Source organism: Equus przewalskii, chromosome 5 (genome assembly GCF_037783145.1).
Source record: "Equus przewalskii isolate Varuska chromosome 5, EquPr2, whole genome shotgun sequence".
Lineage (NCBI taxonomy): Eukaryota > Metazoa > Chordata > Mammalia > Perissodactyla > Equidae > Equus > Equus przewalskii.
Window position 1 is genome coordinate 35,669,702 of NC_091835.1, and position 22,892 is coordinate 35,692,593.

The window sequence follows — 22,892 nt, forward strand, 5'->3', positions numbered from 1 at the left end:
ATGATCCGGTTTAATTTAGGAGAACTTGTTTCTAATAGGGCGACCTGTTAGAAATCATCCTGGTTTGTCTGGGACCCAGTGAGGGTTTTCCTGGGACATGGGGCTTTCAATCCTAAAACTGGTCCAGTCCCAGGCAAACTGGGACAGTTGCTTATTTCTAGCGCTTCAGTTATCTATTTTGTCCCCCTTTCCCTTGGCAAAACGTGAGTCCCTAAAGAGCAAAAGCCGCATCTGCTCTATGTGCAGGCCCCCAAACGTAGGTAGGAAGACTGAATAAAGGAGGGAAAGGAAGCAAGCTACAGACTTGTAGTACACTATGTTCACCAAAATAGAAAACACGAGAACAATCTAAAATAACTGTGACTCTACTAGAGCATAGGGTGGTGGATGATTTAAAAAATGTTTCCCTGTTTAGTGAAATTTCTGTAATGTTATTAAATCACTCTAGTAATTATAAAATAAAATGTATTTAAAATGATAATTGTGACCAGATGGTTCTCTGTAAGCCAGACAGGATTAGAAGGATGGGGTAATGGATCCTGAAGATGTTGCTGGACCCTGGCTCTGGGGCCTCTCTAATCCGTGTGATTAATGAAAAAGAACTTTCTGTCCTTGGATGTAAGCTTAGGCCAGGCATGGATCCTTTCAACTCGGGGAGCTTATGTCTAAAGACAAACTGATATCTTGCTGTCTCAACTCTCCCCGTCATCTCCAGTTCTCACTTACACCTTCTGAGCCAGCCTCTGGATCCATCAAATTTTGTTTCTCATTAACTGAGGAGGGGCAGAGGGAAGAAGCAAGGAGAGGGGGAGTCTTCAAAGCTGTGAAGGAGGACGGAGAGAAAGCAGACGGAGTACATGGGTGTGAGTGCTGGAAGTGCATAAACACATTCTCAGAGTTTGGATTTTTATTTTTAAAACTCCTGTTGATGCTGCCACCTGCTGAGCTGCATGGGGAAGGGCCCAACAGGCAGAAGGGGGGCTGGGTTTTCCAGACCAAGGATGCTTTTCTTCAGACTTCATTAGACCCCAGCATTTAGAGAGGAGTTTACTCTCTCTTGGAATCCAAACAGCTGTGGGAGACCCTGGGCTGCAGGGGTGGGGGCAGTTTCCTATCTTTAGACACCTTGCCCTGGGCCGGGATATGTTTGGGCTTCTATGCCCAGCACCAGGTAAGGAGAGAGACAGGAGAGAGGTGGAGAGCACAGGGGGCCGAAGAGGCCTGAGTCAGCTGGGCTGGGATCCTGGGCTTCTGTCCTTAATGGGCAGTAGAGATGTGGACAGACAAGGGACAAGATGGTTCTATTTAGATGCAGACCTGCAGCCTTTATTCTACCTGGGTTTGTTAGTCAAATAAGCTCATGATATCTCTTACAAAATTTATGTTATAAAAATAACAACGTGATAGCTGATGTTGTCTAACGTCTCATGTAGTTTTTGTAGGCACTTTAAACATAATTATTGGGAACAAGTGAACTAAATAGATCTAAGTAAGATAAAAGGTTTTCAGGTGAACTTTTTACATATTATGGTATAGGTACTTAAAAATAACTTCAAAACATTTTGGTTGCTTGAAACCTTAGAGTTTTGCCAAATTGAGTAAAATGATAGAAATTTATCGAGAATCTATATCACTTCCAAATAAGATAAAACATTAGCTATTAATTACCAAACATAGTTTTGTCTACTTTTGGCTTCTTATTAGAGAAAAAGTTAAAAAATATTTGGGCTTATTAGTGAATGTGTTTTGTGCCACGCTGAGAACTTTTCTATGAGAAAGCACATGTTTCTAGAAAGTATTTATAAATCTGCCAGTCCACAGAATGCTAATGTAAAAGACAGTTTATAATTGCTTACTTAATTTTCACTAAAAATTAAGGTTTCTAAGGGTTAAGAATTCCAGATGTGTCATTAAAGCTACTAAAAATGAATGAGGGAAACATCTCTGCATACTAGGAAAGCAAGATGTATGTTTTTGGTAAGAGAAGCTGTGAGGAGTGGAGACGCATTCTTTGTGAAGGAGAATAAAAGTAATTTTTCTCCTAAGGAGAGGCTAGGAAGGAGGGAAGGCATGGAACAAATTCTGAATGTAAAAAAAGAAAGTTATAGAAAGTTTGTAGAAGAGGAACCCTGAGAAAAGAGCCTTGTGCACGGTCAAGTTGGTTAAGATTGGAATGAATTTAATTAAGTAAATGAATCTTAGTATCAAAAGTAAGCTGGTGCAAAATTAGAATTTGGTTTTCTTTCTGTCTTAAAAGGACAATTTTTCTTGGACTTTTAGTCTGCTCTTGATAAAGAGATTATGAAATGTTTTTCTTTCCTTTTGAGTAAGTACCTAAAAGGCAGAAATTCTATCTTTTGTCAAAATAGTTTCCTATGTTCAAAAAGTTGAGGTTTCTCTGCGAAGAGAGAGCTAAAGTTAAAAAAAACTGTTTGACTCTCTGTGTTTCCCTTTAACATTCTCTGTTGTCACTTTGGTTAAATGGATAACTAAGCCTTGTTTCATAGTGACCTATGATCCTATTTGACCAAGTGTTTTAAAATCTTTTGAAATTTTTGACAAACTTCCCAAAATTCAAATTCAAAATAAAATCTTTTTTTTTCAGCCTGAAAGTAACTGAGAATGTCCAGAGGGCCCCTGAGACTTTTCAAAGAATTTGTTTTCTTATAAAAAGGGAAATATTAAACAAGTTTATTTGGTACGTTAAATTGCATGGGAGGCACTGTCAAAAAAGTGATCCTATGGATATCTTTGTCTGCATAAATGTTGTTAATATCAGTGTTCTAAAAACTATATGAAATTCCTAACAATCTGATATGTCCTGGTATAACGTTATAGTCATAATTGTAGTTATTACCTTAAAATGTTATATTTCACAGAAATAACCAAATTTCCTTGCCAATTGCATTGTAATCAGATCTTTAGCCATGACACTTTAAGTCTTTTGTCATTTACAGACAGTTATTGTTTTACTCTGATGCTTTTGTAAATATGCTCCATCTTCAGAGAGATTCATGGATAGGACTCTGACACTTACTTTAGAATACAAGTTTCTGATAAACTTTCAGATCATAATACTGAACTGGGTAAGAAATTATGTAATTTTAATGGAGGGACTGATGGCTTCGTAAAAATGCTAACAAAAGATCATGAACAAATATTAGATACACTGGACTACACGAACTGGAGAGAATGCTCTAATGTTTCGTTTTTTCAGATTTAAAGAAATCTCTTTTCTTAAGCTATCAACAATTTGGTAAGATTTTCCTTTGTGAACAAAGATGAAACATTTACTTTTTCTCCCTACCTATTCCCTCCAGAACTCAGAAACTTTTGGTGAGTATTCTTATTTTCATTTAATCAGGCTAAGTTTTTAATATAAACAAATTGATTTTACTGTGATTATCTTTGGGAAAAAAATTGAGCGTAGTAGTAGAGAGAAAAGTTATGCTTGCCTTTGTAGATATTAGATTCTAGTCTTATGCTGGTATGACCAGTAAGTCTCTGGTATCTTATACTTATGACTATCATCAACACGTTAAAGACGCCTGCTTGGATTCCAACTTATAGGACCCTGTTGGTCACAGTCTAGACCCTGGCAACTAGGTATTCTTGACACATCATCCGAAGAAGACAGTCCTCGGGCCCCATTGGAAAGTGCTCCCAACCACTGACACTGCTGAAGACCTGGGAGGCATTGAAACTTGGAGATACATCTCACAGCTAAAGAAGGCCCCACCTGACATCTGGTTCTGTACAAACACTGGAGACCTCCAAATCAAACTGACCAGGAAGAGAAGCAGCTGACATCTGAGGCAGGCAGCTTTCCCTAGGTGGCCAGACCAGGATTGTATACCTTTCACTCGCTGTTGCTTCTTACGTTATTTTCTCCCTCTCTTTCTTAGAAAACAATACTCTTATCCACATCTCCCAGTCTATTACAAAAGGGGGAGATCTTTCCGACTGTTGGGTTTGTCCTCAGAAGCCTCATTCTGTATGTGAATCTAGAGATCCTTTAGCACACTTAATTACCAATCTCTCTGCCATTCTTCTCTTAATTTCTTGTGGTAAGTGTTTAGAACTCCTTGCCTAAACAATCAAATCCTTGGTTGAGTCGATTTCATTATGAAGACTCCATGATTGTGCTCCCTTGGGGTATATTTTCACTTGTGCTTGGAACAAAGACCTGTGGGGAACACACTGTTTAAATCCCTATCAAACTAGAGGTCACTATGCAATTGGATCATTGGTTATGCCTATTTCGTTACATGGTCAATCAGAAACTCAGCACTGGGCATCATCTTTGAATCTACTTCACAGACTGAAATGTGAAGCTAGTTGCATGCATAATCAAGGGTGTTTAGTGCCTGATAGTATCAACCCCAGCAAAGCTACTAGATTTGGAAAAATACTTTTTCCTTGGGTAGGCACCGTCATGAATGAATATTTGATCAGAAATTTATCTAAAACCCTGGGGGATATTGCTAAATCTGCCATTAAAACAATCACTGCCTGAGATCAATCTTTGGATTCCTCGTACGAGCAATATTAGATAATAGAATTGCTCTTAATTACCCCCAGCTGAACAAGGTGGGTTTGTTCTGTGATAAACACCTCTTGTTGTACCTGGATAAATACCTCTGGTGAAGTAGAAGCTGAACTAGACAAAATCTGAGCACAAGGTGAATGGTTAAATGCTGTGCCCACTGACACTGCATGGTTCTTTATCTCTTTAGCTGGTTATCCCCAAGAATGGCCTCCTAGTTCATGTGTTCTATTATTCTATTCTATCTAATATAGTCTCTGATTTGGACTTAGCATTTTGTTTATTATTATAGGAATTTTCACTGTTGTAAACTTTGTCTGTCTACATAGCTTGATGTTATAAAAACACCACTTGGATGATGGTCACTTAGCACTTTAAAATGATGGCTACAGCTTATGAGCCTTCACCTGAGAAATTTTGAGGGACTACAGACAATGTTTGCCCTTAAAGGAACTTCATGGTAAGGCTTTTCTCTGCTCTGGCACTCTTGTTGCTCAAATGTGGCCTAAGGTTCTTAAGAAAACCACTTTCATTCCTACGTAGAACATGACATCCTGGGAATGAACCTTCCTGCTGACGAGGGACCAACGATGCTTTGATGGCTTTCCAATAGTCGACCAGCAATGCTTTCAAATTGTTGATCAGTGATGCTTTCAAAGAAAGAGCTTGATCAAAAGAGGGAAATGTTGGGGCCAGCCCAGTGGTGCAGAAGTTAAGTTCACATGCTCCGCTTCGGCAGCCCAGGGTTTGCCAGTTTGGATCCCCGGTGTGGACCTATGCACCGCTTGTCAAGCCATGCTGTGGCGGGCATCCCACATATAAAGTAGAGGAAGATGGTCATAGATGTTAGCTCAGGGCCAGTCTTCCTCAGCAAAAAGAGGAAGATTGGTGGCAGATGGTATCTCAGGGCTAATCTTCCTCAAAAAAAAAAAAAAGGGAGAAACGTCAAAATTGTCTTTAGTGCAGCCATGTTAAAATGGAGTCAGAGCTGCCTTCCCAGAGAAACCGCCTTGCCCTCTCGAATCTGGGTCTGGGCAAAACCTCTGGACCGGGCCAAAAACAGCAACTGTTTTACAAGCAATTGTTTGAGAAGTCAGCAGGACAATGGACACCCTGATCACAAAGACTGAGGATTGTGGACTTTCTGAAGATAGAATCAATAGTCAATCATTGTTTAGCCAAGACCAGCTCTCTGCCTCCAACTCCAATTAACATTTTTTGTAATACAACCTCCCTTCTTTGCCTTTAAAAGCCCTTGACTTTTACTCCCTAGCGGGACACTATTTGGATTTCTACCTGAGTCTGTGTTCCCCAAATTGCAATTCTTGAGACCTCGAATAAGCTTTTTGCTTCTCTTGCAATTTATGCCTCTTATTCATCAGGAAGGTGGGCTGCTGAGCCAGATTCACCAGGTTCAAACCCAGGCGCTGCCAAGAGGAGCTTTGTGACCATGACCGGATTCTGTGATTTCTCTGTGCCTGTAAACATCCTCTTCTGTAGAAGAAGGATGAGGACAGTGGTACACACTCCCATAGGGTTCTTCTGAGGATCAAATGAGTTAATAACTAAAATTCCTTGGATGAGTGCTGGGCATTTGATAAACACTCAATAAACATCACTACTTGCTTAGAGAGGCAGAATAGCAAAATAGTTAGGTCGGTGGTCCTCCACCAAGAGCAATTTTTCTCTCCAGGGGATATTTGACAACCTCTGGAGATTGTTTTCAACAGCTGGCAGGATGCTACCGGCATCTAGTGGATAGAGGCCAGGGATGCTGCTAAGCATGCTACAATGCACAAGAGAGCACCTCCCACAATGAAAAAGGATCTGGCAAAATGTTCGTAGCGCTGAGATTCAAAAACCCCGGGTTAGGTGGTCGGGCTTCTCTAGAGCTAATCTGTTTCAGTTCGAATCCTGGTTCTGCCTTGTATTTGATCTGTGACCTTTGGCAAGTTACTTAAATGCTCTGTTCTTAGTTTCTGGGATGGTTAATTTTACATGTTAACTTGACTAGATCAAGGGATGCCCAAATAGCTTGTTAACCATTATTTTTTGGTGTGTCTCTGAAAGTGTTTCCAGAAAAGATTAACATTTGAATTGGTGGACTGAGTAAAGAAGATGGCCCTCCCCGGTGTGGGTCGGCATCACTCAATCCATTGAGGGCCTGAATAGAACAAAGAGCAGAGGAAGAGAGGATTGCCTGGAACATCTTCTGCCCTTGCTCTGGGGTTTACACCTTCGGCTCCCCTGGACCTCAGCCTTTAGAACTTGGCCTAGAATTACACTGCCAGCTTTCCTGGGTCTCTAGCTGGCAGATGGCAGGTCGTGGGGCTTCTCAGCCTCCATAATTGCTTGAGCCAATACCTTATGCTAAATCTCTCTCTGTCTCTACATACACACATACACACACACACACACGTAAATATAAATTGGTTCTGTTTCTTTGGAGAATCCTGACAACACAGTTTCCTTATCTGTAAAATGGGGATAATAATATGTCATAGGATTCTTGAGAGGAGTAAAAGAGTTGAGGAGTAAATGTCTGGCATGTAGTAATCATGGTATGGATGCCAGCCATTATTATTACTTCTCTCCTCATGTGTCCCCTCCTTTGGGAAGCCCTCCTTCCCTCAGGGTTAGATTACTTTCCCTGTGCTTATCAGCATGCTAGCACTTACCTTGCTGTATGATAACTACTCGTTCCCTTAGCTGTCTTTCTCATAAGACTGTGGGTTCCTTGAGGGAGACTGTTCTTTAGGTCCAATATCCCCAGGACTGAGCATGGTGCCTGGCACATGGAGGTATCTACCTGTATCTGTGGGATGAGCTCATGGGATGGGGAAAAGAGGAAGAGTATGCACCACATATTGGAGTTTTCAAGGAAGGTGCCCAGGGAGGAAGACACATGTAGTCAAGTGTGTCCAGGTACTGTGTTGGCAGTGGAGGCAGATGGTCTGAGACGGGGTGGTTAAGCCTCCTTCCTGTTTTCCTGAGCTAGAGGGTGAAGGAGCGAAGGTCACTCCCAGCGCAGCTCTGCCCCATCTAGTGAGAGTTCTGGCCATTGTCATGTGACCCTGCTCCTCACTGTTGGGTACCTTGCTCTTTGTTGGCGAGATCAGGTTTGTGAGTGGCAGGTGTCCTTAAGAGGGTTCGGCTGGTCCTCACCTGGGGTCCCTGGCTACTACCCACTCTGGTCTTCATTTGGAAATAGGGCTTCAGGCGCTGGTAGAAGATCTTGGCCTGGTGAGCATTCTGCTTCTCTTGGGTGACAGCAGAAGCTACTGTGTGGCAGGCCGGGGGGCTGCCCATAGTCTATGACTATTGGGGAAAGCATAGTGGGACAGAGAGCCATGATAACACCTTCCCTGGTGTCCTCCTCTTTCCAATCATCAGATTTGGCTGCATGTGATGGCCTCTGCACAAAGCCTTCTTCCATTTGTGTTTCTCTATCTCACTCTCCCTCTTTTCAGCAAAGAAATCTCTGGCTCCAGGATCGCTGTGCTGGCCCTGGAGGGTTGGGGAGGACTGCAGAGATTCCTACTCTGTGACGTATAAACGACCGTCCAGATGTGGCTCTTCCCTGCCTTGTATGTCTGGACACCATCTTCCCCTCATTGCTGCTGGTCTTCAGGACCCTGCTGCTCTGTTGTCCAAAGAATGTGTCAATCAGCTACCACCAGCAAAGATCTGATGCTATCTAAGATATCCTCCCTGCCTCTGGATATGCACTCTCTCTAATGTCTGGGCAGCAAATTCTGCCGTGTTTGTCTTATTGAAGCCATGAGATAAGGTCACACACCTGCAAAAGGAGTTGGACATCACCTGAAGATGCTGGACATTCTTTTTAACAATTACCTAGGGAAGAGGTGGGTTTTCAGACAGTGCTCTAGCAGGTAGACCTTAGAGAGGAAGGAAAGGGAGCGCCTGCCGCTCTCTGAACTTCACTCTGTTTAGACTTTTAGAAGGGCAGTTGCTGAGATGTGGGCCCCTGGTGCAGGGTGCTCAGATGGTATCTGGGCTTAGAGCTAGGATGGAAGGGCCTACGACACTGAGTGTAGAACCATACCTTTTTGTGGCTGGACAGGTTTTTACTGTCTTAAGTCACCTGCCCCCATCTTTTTGAGGGCTTGGCAAATATTTAGGCTATGGTGCTAGGATGAGGGTCATTTGTGATGAAATTCATAGTTGAAAATATGTGTTAGTTATCTGTTGTGTAATAAATTACTTGCATACTTAGCAGTTTAAAATGGCAAATCTGAGTCATTTGACATAGTTTTTTGGGGTCAGGAATCCAGAAGCAGCTTAGATGGGTGGTTTTGGCTCAGGGTCTCTCACAAGGCTTCAGTCAAGGTGTTGGCCAAAGCTGCAGTTATCTGAAGGTTTGCCTGGGGCCGGGGGGTCTGCTTCCAATTTTGCTCACTCACGTGGCTGTGGGCAGGAGGCCTCAGTTCCTTGCCACATGGCCCTCTTCACAGGACACTTGACTGTCCCCATGACATGGCAGCTGGCTTTCCCTAGAATGATCCAAGATAGAAAGAGCAAGACAGAGGCCAAAATGTCTTTTTTAGAAAGTTTTTATTTTACTGTGATAAGAACACTTAACATGAGATCTACCCTCTTAACAAAATTTTAAGTGTACGATACAGAATTGTTAGCTATAGGCACAACATTGTACAGAAAATCCAACATGTCTTTTATAACCCAGCCCGGAAGTGACCTAGGATCACTTCTGCCATATTCTATCGGCCACGTAGACCAGTCCTGATACAATGTGGGAGGAGACGGCACAAGGATGGGAATGCCAGGAAGCAGGGATCACTGGGGGCCATCTTGGAGGCTGGCTATCACAAAAGTAGACATATTTTAGAACAATAAATGCAGAAGATCAGTTAGCAGGATGTCATTTTTGCTAGGTATGGTTGTATTTCAGACACACTAACCTGAAGCTAGAGTGCCTTTGGGGGCTCTTGCCCTCTCCTCCTCCACCTTAAGATCTGAAGACCCCCTTCATTCACCCCCATTAAGTATTGGGACTGGATAGATCAAGATATGACCCACAGGAGACCAAACACAGAGGATGTGGGGCTTTAGGAGGATAACAAATGGTTAAAAAAGACCAAGAAATTGTTGAAAAGGAGAGGGGTTGGGCAGGAAGGAGAAACCCCAGATAGAATGTCCTTTCCAACCTAGGGGAGGATAACCATAGTGTGAGTCCCAAGAATCTAGGACTATGGCCCCACACACCACAGCAGATTGTCCAAAGGGCAAGTTCAGAGGCTGGAGATTCCAGTTCCAAATCTCCCACACCCCAGGCCTTTATGTGGACTTTCAAGGCTGAAATAAAGTCCTTTAGTAAAGAACTCTTTGAACATATCGTGCATGTACAGCAGCTCTGCTGCAACCTGCGCCAGCCCTTCCTTTGACAATAAGGAGTTTATGGGGTGAGGCTGCGTTTGCACCTCAGATAAGGGACTTGGGTATTACTCTCTGTTCCAGTTCCCTTTGTTTCCTCCAAGACTTTAATAAACCCCTATTCAAACGATGCACCCTTGTCTCATCTGTGCTACTCAGAAAGAAAGGAGTGAGGGGGAAGCAGAACGGAATGGTGAGTGGCAGCGGTGGTTAGGGGAGCCCCCTCCAGAAGAGGGTGCTTTTCCATCCAGCTGCCCTTTTGCGTTGGGCTTCTCCTTCCACTGGGGACCTCGCAGGATAGGTTTTGGTTACATTAAAGATGATAATGGTTTCCTCACAGCTGGATCAAGGACAGGGAGCAAGGCTTTTCTGAAAACACTGGGAAGGAGAGAGCAATCCCAGGGGAGGGGCCGATGTGGAAGGCAAGAGAGTAGATCAGTGAAAGACCATCAAGCTGAACAGACTGGTCCTGTCAGGAAACAAAGGCACAGAGAAGTGAAGTAATTTGCCCAAGATCACACAGTGAGGTAGCGGCAGTGACTTCTCATCAGTGCTTCAGCTCTGCCTTGTCCCCCGGCCTAGGTCAATGATGACAGGGGATATGCTGAAGGGATCAGGGGCGGGGGGGGGGGGGGGGGCGGTGGTGGAGGCCTCTCAGACAAGAGGAAAGTATGAGAAAAAACCCTCCAGGCAGGGGTGAGGGTGCTGGCTGGTTTGGGTACCCATTGGGAAGAAGATAAGGAGACAGGAGGGTCAAGGGACAGTGGCTGCACCTGCAACTGGTGACTGGAGGAGTCCAGGGCCTGGACAGAGCCCCTGCCCTGGGGGTCCAGCCCCTTGAATGGTGCAGCTTCAGTGTGTACTCTGGGGAAGGAGCCCAAGAGGGACTTGGGGGTGGGGGTGGAGCCCATGGCTCTGTGTACAGCTGCCGCTGCAGTGGCGCTGGGGCTGGGCAGCTGCCACCATTGGCTCTCTCTCCCCTGCCCTGAAGCCTTCTCTCTGCTGGTGGGAAGGCAAGGGTGCCTGTCACTCCACAGCTCATAGCCCAGCTGGCAGGAGCAGAAGCAGCAGCCGCCCAGATGCTGGCACAGGCTCCGAGGGCGGCGCTGGCTGGGATGGTGCACTCCTTCTCATGGGGGTGAGGGGACTATAGGATGCAGTGAGGGAGGCCCAGGGGAGGTAACAATGCCCCCCACCCCATCATCCCCAGATGGGTTACCTGCCTGGACCCCCAAAGTGAGGGCTATACTGTCCCTAAATCTCTGGTATCAGTGTCTCACACTTTGGTATAAATAGAAGCCACCTTGCGACCTCAGGGCTGTGGGCAGTGATGCCTTCTCCTTAACTGTAGATGCAAGGCTTTGCTTCTGGTTGAGAGAATGTCAATCATCAAGCGAAGAGGTAGGGGATACTAAAGGTAAAAATAGCTAACATTGCCCAGTGCTTACTCTTTTCCAGGTACTATGCTGAGTGATCTTACACAGAATCTTCACAAAATTCCTAGGAGGAAGGAAGTACTCTTGCATTGCCTTGTACGACCGGCAAATGTGGCTTATTTACTGAAGATTGGTGGCTTGTATATGCTCACACAGCTAGTAAGAGGTGGCAGTTTGACAGCAGAGCCCGTTCACCTGACACTGTGGAATAGTTTCTCCCAATTTGGGTGCCACTTTAGGTTCATCTGGTGTCTCTGAGGCAAGTGATTTATCCATTAACTCAATGGCCTGGTTATGCTGGCGACCCTCTGGTTGGGCACTGCCCACGGGGAACAGAACAGAGGCTCCTAGGGCTGCCCCTCTCCTTAGTGGCCGGAACAAAAGTGAGGGCAGAGGGGAGTGAGACTTGGGACTAGGTGGATGCGGGGAGGCAGGAGGCTCACCCCCAGATAGATGGTGGGCCAGGAAGTCCTTGAGAAGACAGAGGTCCCCTTTTCTTGCTGGAAGGGTGAACGTGGGAGGTCAGCTCCATCTCACGCCGCTGGAACCTAAATGGCCTCTGGTGAGGGTGGGTATTCACTGTGGAGCACAGGTGCCCACAGGGCCACAGAGCTGGCCCAGAGCCATCCTTCTGGCTGAGATCTAGGGGAGGAGGAGGAGGGCCTCGTGGGTGCTGGTTCTGGCCCCTGGTCAAGCAGGGCCACTGCTTGCACTGCAAGCCTCAGAGGGTTTGCTTACCGTCTTTGCTTCTTTCTGCCCTCCATGCAAACCTACGTCAGCTACATCAGTCAGTTTCTCCTGAGCAGAGGGATCTGGACTGACCTACAGGATCAAGGCTAAAGAATCATTTGGCATTCAGGCTAGAAGGTTGTTTGTGATGAGATGGTGCCATCTGGGCCTGGCGGAGTGGGAGTGGAGCAGGGGCCTAGCATGGGGCTGGCTTACAAGGGGGCAGTTATTCCATCTCACATGGAAATAAACATTTTGGATTCCTGATCATCTCCCTGGGGCCTAAGACACTGGGTAACAAAGTAAAAGTTGGTCCTGGGACTCAAAACTTTGTGTGCCCCAAGGATGAGACCACCCACACTTGGCTGTTGTCCTCTCCCCTGCCTTTTCTTCACTTACAGGTTGGTGGCCCTGGTGACCATCTATTCCATCTGAGGATGGATGGAGCAGCCTGATTTGAACGAGTTGTAGAGGTCTTGTCAGGGTGAATATGCGAGCTGGGAACTGGTATGTGTGTGTGTGTGTGTGTGTGTTCTTGCGTGTGCATATGTTGTGGGGAATGGAATATACAAGAAGCTAGCAGAGGGAGGATTAAATTTAGCGGATCTCTGGCTCCCACTGCAGTGAGCAGTGCCCCCTGCTGCCCACAGGGGAAACAGCAGCCCCAGCTTCCCACAGTCTCAGTAGGTCCTGGCAGCCACCCCTTGGAGATGCCTCTGAAGCTGCTGGGTCCTCCTCTGGTTGCTTGTGCTCTTTTCGGGGGTCTCCAGGCCTCTTGTTGGATTCTGGCTCCTGGAGGGGTAAGTGGAGGATGTGGACCTGCAGTGTGGATGGTGTAGAGGCTCATATCACAGGAGTTTGGGGGGATTGAAGCTGCTTTAGCTTGGGCCTGACAGTCAACAAGGAGGCCTCCAACCTCCTGGGTCAGGCCCTCTGATCAGACTCCAGCGAGGGGCACTGGGCCAACATGAAGAGCCCAGAGGACAGTTCTGTGGAGAGAGGCTTGGACGTGCGCTGTGCACTCAGGGTGGCCAGGACACTGCGTTGATCTGATGACTTAGGCAATGGGTGAGTACATATGGAGCACGATCCTTCAGCTTCACTGTACCCTGGAAAGAACAAGGCTGCTCCAGCAGCCCTTGGAGCTTCTGCTGGGTGGCTCTGCTCAGAGGAGGCCTCTCCACTCCCCACTCTGCTGGGGACATCTGCAGAGAGGCTGGGCAGGAAATAAGCTATTCAGTTCCACTCTGAATTCTTCTCTTTTTCTTTTCCAGTGTGTGTGGTAGGATCTGTGTTGCAAGCCTAGCTCTTCTTGGCCAGAGCCCCAGGGACTGTTTGAATGTGTAGGGGGCCTAGCCATTGTAGGAAGAGGGGTGTCATCTAATAAGCACAGGCCAGGGACTTTCCAACACTCCCCCACACACATCCAGCCAGGCTCTGTCCCCACCCCACACTGAGCCCTCTCTCTCTGACTCTTGCCCCACAGGACTTTTATTCTGAAAGAACAAAGGCCCCAGAGGTAGGAGGCTGGCAGGAGGCTGGCACTGGCCCTGACCCTGAACTGGCTCCACCCTCTGGGCTGTTTTCCTGGATGGTGATTCTTGGACCCTCAGGGAGGGCCCTTGTGGTGCTCAGTTCTCCCCCTTATCCTCTGTCCCCAGCCTTGCTGGCCGTTAAGCAGAGGGTCCCTATAGCCAGGCCCTGCTGGTCTTCTTACTGTTGCTTTCACACTCCCATGTCCCTCACCTTTCTAGCCCTTGGCCTTGTAGCCTCCATCTGCTTCCTTTTCAGTCTTTTCTGGCCTTCCTCATGCCTGTCCTTCCTAAAGCAGACATGGAGGCCTGGTGACTCTTTAGAAGGCTCCCAGCTTCTCTCAGTCCGGGGCAAAGGTCTCGCCTTGTCGCGTCCCTCTTCCTCAGTACGTAGGATGGGATTATAAGATAGCCAGGATGTATTCGGATGTGTAGATGGGGCCATGCCTTGGGCCTGGTTCTGTTGAGCACATGGGGCTTTCTTGAGAATAAGGACAAGGAAATGGACAAAAAGTCTCCAGCAGTAGCTCCTGTTTAAATTCTTGAATCCCGGTTACAGTTTTCCAAAAGGCCCACGAGGATAGAGTTTCCACTAGTTCCCAAATGCTCAGAGCTTAGTTCTTTCTTAGATGGAAAATAAGAGGCCAGATGAACTAAAGAGAGTTGAGATCAGATACTGTCAAGGGCCCTTCCCCCTTTGCCTGTTTCTTTCATCCAGGAGTTCAGACCTAGAATTGGATATGAGGTCACTATTGGGCAGTGGAGTGTGAGAAAGAAGGACTTTGGCCTGGGGGCTGCAAGTCATAGATTAACATGGGGAGGGGTGAGGAGGGACCCAGAGGGAGAGTAAGTGGCCTGAGAAAGGGACTGCTGACCTGGGACAGTCTGGGCTTGAAGAGGCACAAGCAAGGAGTCTGGGGACCAGTGCGGTCTGGAGGGGCCCTCAGCTCCTCTCCGGCTACTTGACCTTCCTGAAGACCTGCTCACAAACTGCGTCCCTTGCAGTCAGTTCCTGGGGATAGAGGAGGAATAATGAGGAGAGAGAAGGAGGTTCTTGCCAGCAGGAGCTCCTTTCTCAAGGTCCTTGACCTCCATTTAATCCTTCAGGATACACCAGCTAGAGCACTTGATATATGGGGAGTTGTATCATTGTTCCAAACCTTCAACTTTTCACCCCAGAGGAAGGAAGGTAGCTGGGTCAGGGACTGTGAAATGGCCAAGTCTCCATCTCTCCAGTCATGATTTATGGACCGTCATCTGACTTGTAGCCAGGGCCCACCTTGGCCACTCTAGTTCTGCCTCTCTCCACTCTTCCCAGTGCTTTTGTTTTCCTCCTTGGTTTCCTTCCTTGGAGGGGGAGCTGGGGGTGGAGTAGTAGACTTATTTGATTTGGGCAAGGGGATGAATCCTGGCTGGAGGTCTCTTTCCCAGACACACCCGTTTGCGTCTCCTCCCCCAGCCCTCCCTCAGCTTACCAGATATAGGTTCTCTCCCTCCAGCCAGTGTCTCCAGCCCCGGTTGGGGACCTCCCCTTTCTGCACACATACCAGCTGCTCCTCCTCCCAGGTTACTATGGTCTATAGGGAAAGCAGGAATAAAGGAAGATTGGGGGGCAGGATACCCAAAATGCATCCAACTCACTCTGGCTGGGCTGCCTCCTTTCACACCACAGCAGATGCTGTCTTCCTCCAGCCCCTTCATTTTTTTTTTTTCAGTTTTTTTTTATTGAGTTATTGATAGGTTACAGTCTTGTGAAATTTCAATTGTACATTAATGTTTGTCAGTCATGTTGTAGGTGCACCACTTCACCCTTTGTGCCCACCCCCCACCCCACCTTTCCCCTGGTATCCACTAAACTGTTCTTGGTCCATAGTTTAAAATTCCTCATATGAGTGGAGTCATACACAGATTATCTTTCTCTTGCTTCCAGCCCCTTCATTTTGAGTGAGAGGACTCCCCTCCCCGACTCCTAAAGGCCACTGAGAGCCCCCCCCCCCCCCCCCGTCCCCCAGTTTGTCTACAGTGACCACTGGGGCAGAGCAGGGATGGAGCAGGATAACTGGGGGTGAAATTTGGGGAGTGGGTGATGAAGAACAGACATTTTGTCTTCCTGATACTTCTGGTTGACCTGGAGGGGCCTTTGGGAAAGAAGAGAGATTGGCTGGAGTCCCACCAGGGAATCTTTTTTGTCTTCTTTCTCATTTCAAGGACAGCTGAAGTGTCCCTGAAAATGAAGGATCAACCTCCCGAATCAGAGCTGAGCGGCCCTGGGCATTCCAGGCAACATTTGCTGAGCTCTCCCATAGGACAGGCCCTGCTAAACAAGGAGCTCAGACCTTGCTCAGATAGAGGAGCAGTAGATAGGTATCTATGATACCAGGCAAGAGTGTTGGGGATGGGAGTAGGGAGGGAAGAGCTGAGTCTTCAAGGAAGTGAAGAGTTAGTTAGATTGGAGATAATGGGAAGTTTCTAGCAAGGAAAGAAACGGCATAGAGGTAAGAAAGAAGGGCACATAGTTGTGAGGGGCTCTAACCTAGAGTGAAGTGGGAAAGACCCTAGTAAGCCATGCACCTTATCTGGAATGTAACATTGTCACTGAAAGGGTTTGAGTCAGGGAGTGACATGGTCACTTTTACATTTTAGATAGACCCTTGTGTCTACAGTATGCAGAATGGATTAGAGGAGGGTTAAGACCGGGGGCCAATTTCAGGCATCAGGTGAGAAATGAGGGCCTGATTAATGTTGTGATAGTGAGAAAGGCTAGGAAGCAACAGCGAGGTTCAGTAGAAATATAATGGGTCATAAATGCCCACCACATACATAATTGAAAGATTTCTAGTAGCTGCATTAGAAAAGTAAAAAGAAACAGGTGAAATTAATTTTAATAATATATTTTATTTAACCTAAAACACCCAAAATATTATAATTTCAGCATGTAATTAATGTAAAAATTTCTGAGATGTCTTACATTATTTTTTCGCTTTGCCTTAAAAATCCAGTGTGTATTTACACTCATAGCACATCTCAATTTGGACTAGTTACATTTCGAGTGTTCAATAGCTATATATGGCTGGTAGCTACTATATTGGACAGTACAGACAAGTTATAAAAACTTCTTGACGAAATGGATGTGGTGCATCAATTTAGTGCGTGTGTGCGTGTCTGTGTGTGTTGGAGGCACAAAGGTAAGGGAGCACGATATATTGACTCTCAGGTCCCTGACCTGGCTGGTTATTGCCATTAAAAGAGACAGTAAATATAAAAGCAGGAGTAGGTTTGGGGAGGAAGATAATGAATTTGGGGCATGCAGATGGAAACATTTTGCAGGCATTTGAAAACTTCCCCCTGCAGCTCAGGAGGTAGCCCTGGCTGGAGGCTACATATCTAGGGCGGTCTATAGATGGAAGCCGAAAGCAGGGCTGTGGATGATTTAGCTCATGGATAGTGTACAGACAAGAGAGAGCAAGTCAAGAACAAAATACTGGGGGAAAAACCCCAGTTTAAGGGCTTAATCGGGGAACTAGGGTCTGCAAAGGAGGCCAAAAGGAAGATGTAAGAAACAGAAAGAAATGTAGGAAAGTGGAGTTATAGAGGCTAAGGGAAAAGAGACTCTGCATTGACCAACAGGGTCACAGGGTAGAGGGTGAGCAAATGTTTGCTCATTGGTCTGAGGGTGACCTGCTCTTTTTGTCCTTTTGGCTGGTGATAAGAGGGGGCAGGGAAGAAGTAGGAGAGAGTGTGGGGGGAGCACCAGGAGCCTGTTATCCTGGGGATTATGCAGCCTGCTGTGGTGACCATTTCCCTAGCTCTGGCTGGAAGAGGTCACTTAGTTGTGCCTCCATTTGTTGAGAGCCACCTGCTCATCCACACCCCCTCCCCGCAAGTCTGAGGAAAGGTACCTGGCATTTTCGTCCATCCATGATGCTTAGGTCCTCCTCAAACTCGACTCCCACCTCGAACTCCAGAACGTAGTTGCGGAAGGTGCTGAGGGTCTTCACTATCATGTGGTTGCCCTGATGGTCAATCTCCTTGTCTGGCTTGAGCAGCAGCGCTATCTTCCGCAGAGGCATGCTGATATCTGTGGGGGCTATCTCTTAGCAAGGGTCCTCTTAGCCACCTGCTCCTCTGGGCTGTGGGCTTTCCCTCAGCTGGGTCTCAGAAGGTGGATTTACTCCCTCCTAGCAATGCCCCGGGCTACAGATGGATTCCAAGACGGGTGCCAGCACCTGAGCCTGTCCATAGTGTCCAACCCCGGCATTCCCCCTCCCAAGGGGACAGAGAGACAGGGAGGGAGAGGGAAGAAGGGGAGTGAAAGGGGTCTGGGAGGGGTGAGGCCATTACTTAGGGCTTGCAGATAGTCCTCCATGTTCTTCTGTGAGACAAAGCGGTAGTAGCCGGTGAGGTTGGGAGGCATTGTCTGGGCTGGCCAAGATGGAGATCGGGATTTCAGGAGAATACAGGAGACAGTGAGGAGGCAGAGACGTTGTCTGGCAGGTGAGGCCGAAAGACTCCAGGCTGGCCTCCACACACACACAGACAAGCTGTGTAAAGGTCTGTGTTCCAGGGTTTTTATAGGGCTGGGGCTCTGTTGCAATAAGAGTTCCTTCCAGACTTCCTCCCTCCCCCTATGAGTTTGGGGCTGCTGTCTGCAGCCTGAGGGAGGGGCAGAGACTTGGCAAGGTTTTGCCTGACCTTGGCTTTTCCTGAGGAAGGAACCTGGAGCAGGATCTGGGGGCTGTCAGTTATCCAAGACGAGCTTTTCCGAAGGTCAGTTTTGGCTTCCCACACGTTTCTGGCAGGCTTGGGAATCATCCCAGAGCCCTGAGGGGCAGCAGTCTCCCCTGGGAGGGAGCTAGTCTTGTTGTGTGCAGTGGAGGCTCTTCTAGGCTCACCCAGAGGTGAGTGCTAGCTATAGCCTGGGATCCTGAGACTGAGTCAGTGATCCTGAAAGGTATGAGGCGGGAGGAGGTGGTGACGGAATGGGGACAGCCAGCTGGCTGGGGAGCCACAGTGGAGGAAATCCTATAGCGAGGGCTCCACAGCTCCCTCAGACGGCTTCATGAGCTGGAGCCCCAATTCTGGCGTTCCAGACTCTGGCCTATAGGGCCATTAGGAGGGAGCAGAGAAACTGCTCTTCCCATGCACAGAGGGGGCTGTCCGCAGCCTGATGAGGTGTTGAGTTCAAAGTCCAGAGCAGGTGAGGGAGGAGTTTGGTTGGCTCTTCCGGAGAATTTATGCTTTTTGGATTGGGATCCAGGGGTTTCCCTCTCTCTCTGGAGTCACTGATGATACATCGCACCCAGTCCCCAGCCCTTGGACAGCCCACGCTTACCAGAAGTATTCCCATGGGGGAGTCTGCCTGAATTATTGTGTAGCCCACCTCTAACTACCCTCCCCCTCTCCCTCTGAGACCTACCAACTTCCCTGGCTTCAGAACCACTGGGTTGGTTCCTCATGGTTTAAGGTGGGAGATTTGGGGAGGGGTAGGCAGGGAGGTTAGGCAGTGGGAAAAATTCTGCCCGGTGGTGAACTGTCCCTACAGGTGTGTGTGTGAGGGGAGTGAGGGCACAAACACCTCACTCTTCCTCCAGCCCCAGAACCCTTTCCATCCTCTGCTGACCAATCCTATGGTTTCCTCCGAGACCTGGGGCTGGGAACTGAAACGCTAGGATCTCTCAGGTGCAGGCTGAGCGGTGTACTTCAGGTTCCCGGGAGGCACGCAGCAGGGACGTGCTGATAGACTGGGCTGTGAAAAGAGGTTAATGCAGAGTTGGAGGTGTCGTAGGGAGTGACGCGGATACTGCCGCTCCTCGCCTCCCTCAGGTCTCCGCTGACGTCTCCCTGCCCCACCCCCGGGCTTCTGGCTTCTCGATTCTCCCAATGTCCCTCTTATTTCCTACTCCCTCTATGGCTTTCCAGCTTCCTCCTCAGCCCCCGCAGTCCCCTTGCTCCCCCAAATTGCAGTGAGGGGAAGAAGCCCTAACACATTCTCCCGCCCCTGCTCCCCAGTCCCATTGGTTCCCTCCCCCCCTGCAGCACCTGGCCCCCACCGTCATTCGATTGGCCAATGGCCCCATCAATCCTCGCCTGGCTGTGCTGACGTCATCCTGCAGTAGCGGGGATGGGGTGGGAATGAGAGAGAGAGAGTGAGGACGCGGGGCTCGAGAGCCAACGAGAAGAAACACCACTGCAAGTCCCCCACCTCGGCCACCCAGTTTGGGGCCTTCCCAGGTCTGCTCTATGGACTAGTGTGGGCGGCAGGCCCCTTTCTGTCCCTGCTCTGCTGCCCGCTGTCCTCCCTCCCCTCCTTGGAGATCCTCTGAATCCCTCCCCCAAGGTGGAATAAGCGGGCTTGAGGTTCCCAGGGGAGACCGATCGCCTGGCCCTGCCCTGCCCCACACCACATCATGACCCTCCTGCTGTTGCCCCTCTTGCTGGCCTCCCTGCTCCCCTCCAGTTCCTGTAACAAAGGTGAGTGAGGCGGGGGTGGGGGTGGGGGGGGGTGGGGGCACTGAAAGAGGGGTATCAGGCAGATCGAGGAGGGGTATGGTGGGCAGGAGCCGTGGAGGCTCTCTAGTACATGACAGGTGTCGGTTCTTCTGCCCATCCCCCTTCCCATCGTTTTTTCAGACCTGCCCCCTCTCCTCTCCCTCACACCCCCTTTGCCACATCCTCCTCTCTGGTCCATCTCTACCCATGTGCTTCTCTTGCTCCCATTTGGTCCCCATTCCCATCCTGGGATCTCTGTCTCTTTCTTCCCCAATTTCTCCCTGCTGGAGATGTCTCAGGTCTCACAAGGACTTGCCCCTGAGGGGCAATATACATCTCTGGGTGGTTCTCCGTTTCAGTGGGGTGTGCCTGCTCTAAGGGTGTGTGGCAGATCCATCTGGTTCATCTCCATCCCATCCTGGGGAAAAACTATTCCTTGCAGTTCAGCAATTCGGAGCACGTATGTTTTGGCGTGTTCCTCTGCATCCATACCCTTACGCCTGCATCCAGCTCGGCTGTGCGTTACCAGAACTGCGCTCTCTGGCAGACAGCAGACAAATTCAGCTGGGTGAGGCCATGAGAGGGACCAAGAGGGAGGGAGGGAGTGAGGGAAGAGGGCTCAGGTAGGTGGAGAAAGGCAGGAAAGGGCAGAAGTGGGTATGTGGGGGTGCTAAATGAGTGATAAGGAGGAGAAGGGAGATGAGGCAAAGGAGGGGGATAAGAAGGGGATGGAAGAGGGTAAAGGTGGAGGCAAAAAAAGAGAGAGGAGTGAAAGGGAAATCAGGAAGAACAGGTGAGGAGAGGGGGAGGGGGAGAGTCGAGGAAGGAAGAGACAGGAGTGAGTGAAAGGAGATGGACACAAGGAGAGAGTTGAGTGGGTGGCCAAGAGGAGAGGAGCGAGGAGACCAGGGAGAGGGGCAGGGTTGGAGAGGTGAGCTGTGCAGAGGGTGCCCAGTGCCAGCCTTGCTGTGCGCAGCCCCTCCATCCTTGGGCTGTGGCTCCTCACCTCAATCTCCGTCCTCAGCCCGGTTTCTCAGCCTCCTGCCACTTCCTGTGCTGCCTGCTGAGCACCATCTTGTGGCTCTCTCCTCTGCCATTAGAGAGGTGGTCGTGCTGGTCATCTGCAAGACAGGGGCAGGTGTTCAGGTACCAAAGGCTTTTTGGAGGGTGTTGGAGGAAAGAATGGAAATCAGGATTTCTTGCTCAGTATGAGATACTGGGATGAATTTCCTTTTGATAACTCAGTTTCCCTCTGATGATCCGTCTTTCTCTGCTGATGTCCTTCTGGTGGGCCATCGTGAATGTGCTCTGAGAGCCTGGGGGTTGGCATAATGGGATTAGATAGAGCAAGCAGTGGAGATTGGGGCTGAGAGGTGATGTGGAAAGGGAAGGGAACATTCTTCGCCTTCCTCATAGCCCCTCACCAGACTAGTGGGAGATTGGTCCTGGGGAGGAGACACATTTGAGCCGAGTCTGGTAGGAGATGGGGAGATCTGGAGGCTGAATGAGTCCCACATCCATCCTGGATTGGCTGGTTGTTGAAGGGAAGAGTGGTGGGGTAGGCAAGAATTAGGACTAAGGCATAAGTCTGTATAAAATGTGGGATTCAGGGAGTGTGGGGATTGGTGGCCTTGTGGGGGACATAGAAATGTCATGAGTTATGAGTGTGTTCTCTTGGGTGTGGGGGTGAGAAGCAGGGAGGGGATTTGTTTCTAGGCCAGTTCGATAATCCCTTAGGATGTCGGCTCTGCTGGATCCAGTCATTTGGCATTGATTCCTCGGCTCCATCCCTGCCCCTCTCTGTCCCCCTCCCTCTGTCCTATATATTTTCTCTTCTCTCCTCTCACCTCTGGAAGAATGGCCTTAGGTTGGGGTTTGGCTGGGAGTGTAGAGTGAAGGTATCAGGACTGAAATGGTGTGGTGGTGGTGGTAGAGAGGATAAACAATCAGGATCTCAGGAAACTTCTAGATTTCCTCTTTTCCTAATCTCAACTCTGCCCTTAATCTATCCCTTCCCTTTCCCAGGGCCTTCTGATGGCCCAGTCCTGCTCCCTGCATCCCCACTCTCCACTCTCCAGCACCTGAAATCCCTAAAGAAAATTCTCCACCCTTTGACCATGTTTCCCAGGGGAGATAGTGGTCCCCCTCCCCCCAGGGCAGGCTGTTGCCATGGAAGCTGTCTATCCTGCCGTAGGAGAAGGCTGTGACCTCCCAGTCAGACCCTCTGACTCCTTTAATAACTGATTTATTGTCCTCAGCCCTTCCTCCTGCAGGTGCTTCAGCAGGGGTGGAAAGGGGGATGATGCTGGTGGCGGTTTGGGTCAACAAGGGTAGTGTGGGAGTAGAGTACCAGCTCACAAGTGCTTCCTCTCCTCTCCCTGGGGCATCAGCCAACAAGCACAAGCCATGGATCGAAGCAGAATACCAGGGCATCGTCATGGAGAATGACAACACAGTCCTGCTGAACCCGCCACTCTTCGCCTTGGACAAGGACGCCCCCCTGCGCTATGCAGGTAATTGGGGTCGGGACATGGCAAGGTGGGTAGGACAGAGGGCAAGGGAGGAGAGGGGAGGTCCTGGGAGGGAGAGCAATGAGGAAATGGGGAAGAGACCTTGGGAAAATGGAAGAAGTAGGCTCAAGGAGGAGAATGGGCTCCATTGAAGAATGGTGGTTGAGTAAAGGGAGCGGGAGAGAGGTACGTGGCCAGGCAGGGGTTAAACACATCAAGATTTTGCCAGATCTCAGAC

The 22,892-nt window shown here is 48.7% G+C and overlaps 2 protein-coding genes across 7 annotated transcripts in view; one reads left to right on the plus strand and one right to left on the minus strand.

The window, feature by feature from the left end:
• Positions 1-2,593: 2,593 nt before the first annotated feature.
• RBP5 (retinol binding protein 5) lies at positions 2,594-18,587 on the minus strand. 2 transcript variants are annotated; one of them, XM_070620646.1, is made up of 4 exons: positions 17,997-18,204; positions 17,555-17,733; positions 15,131-15,232; positions 2,594-9,060 (listed from the first exon to the last, which is right to left on the minus strand). In XM_070620646.1, the coding sequence occupies exons 1-4, from the start codon at positions 18,067-18,069 to the stop codon at positions 9,016-9,018; spliced, it is 399 nt and encodes a 132-aa protein (XP_070476747.1). In that variant the 5' UTR covers positions 18,070-18,204; the 3' UTR covers positions 2,594-9,015. The 2 variants fall into 2 exon arrangements, with proteins under 2 accessions (XP_070476747.1, XP_008537366.1); XM_008539144.2 differs by lacking the exon at positions 2,594-9,060 and adding an exon at positions 9,105-14,667 and having other exon boundaries at positions 17,997-18,587.
• CLSTN3 (calsyntenin 3) overlaps positions 12,586-22,892 on the plus strand; it is a 33,041-nt gene continuing 22,734 nt past the window's right edge. The window contains exons 1-3 of one of the 5 annotated variants that reach the window (XM_070620616.1): positions 18,356-18,422; positions 19,692-20,126; positions 22,535-22,657. In XM_070620616.1, coding sequence (XP_070476717.1) covers positions 20,063-20,126; positions 22,535-22,657 — 187 coding nt within the window. In that variant the 5' untranslated portion in view covers positions 18,356-18,422; positions 19,692-20,062. Of the gene's footprint in view, positions 13,192-18,284; positions 20,127-20,586; positions 20,713-21,168; positions 21,291-22,534; positions 22,658-22,892 lie in introns of those variants that run through there. The other 4 variants (XM_070620618.1, XM_008539145.2, XM_070620617.1 and 1 more) reach the window with 4 other exon arrangements.

Excerpts from the sequence above, each read along its gene's own strand:
- RBP5 (XM_008539144.2), bottom strand. The coding sequence starts at position 18,069 with ATGCCTCCCAACCTCACCGGCTACTACCGCTTTGTCTCACAGAAGAAC. Across the intron at positions 17,734-17,996 it reads GGACTATCTGCAAGCCCTAA|ATATCAGCATGCCTCTGCGG; the intron begins GTAATGGCCTCA and ends TAGCCCCCACAG. Across the intron at positions 14,668-15,130 it reads AGGGAGAGAACCTATATCTG|GAACTGACTGCAAGGGACGC; the intron begins GTAAGCTGAGGG and ends CTCTATCCCCAG.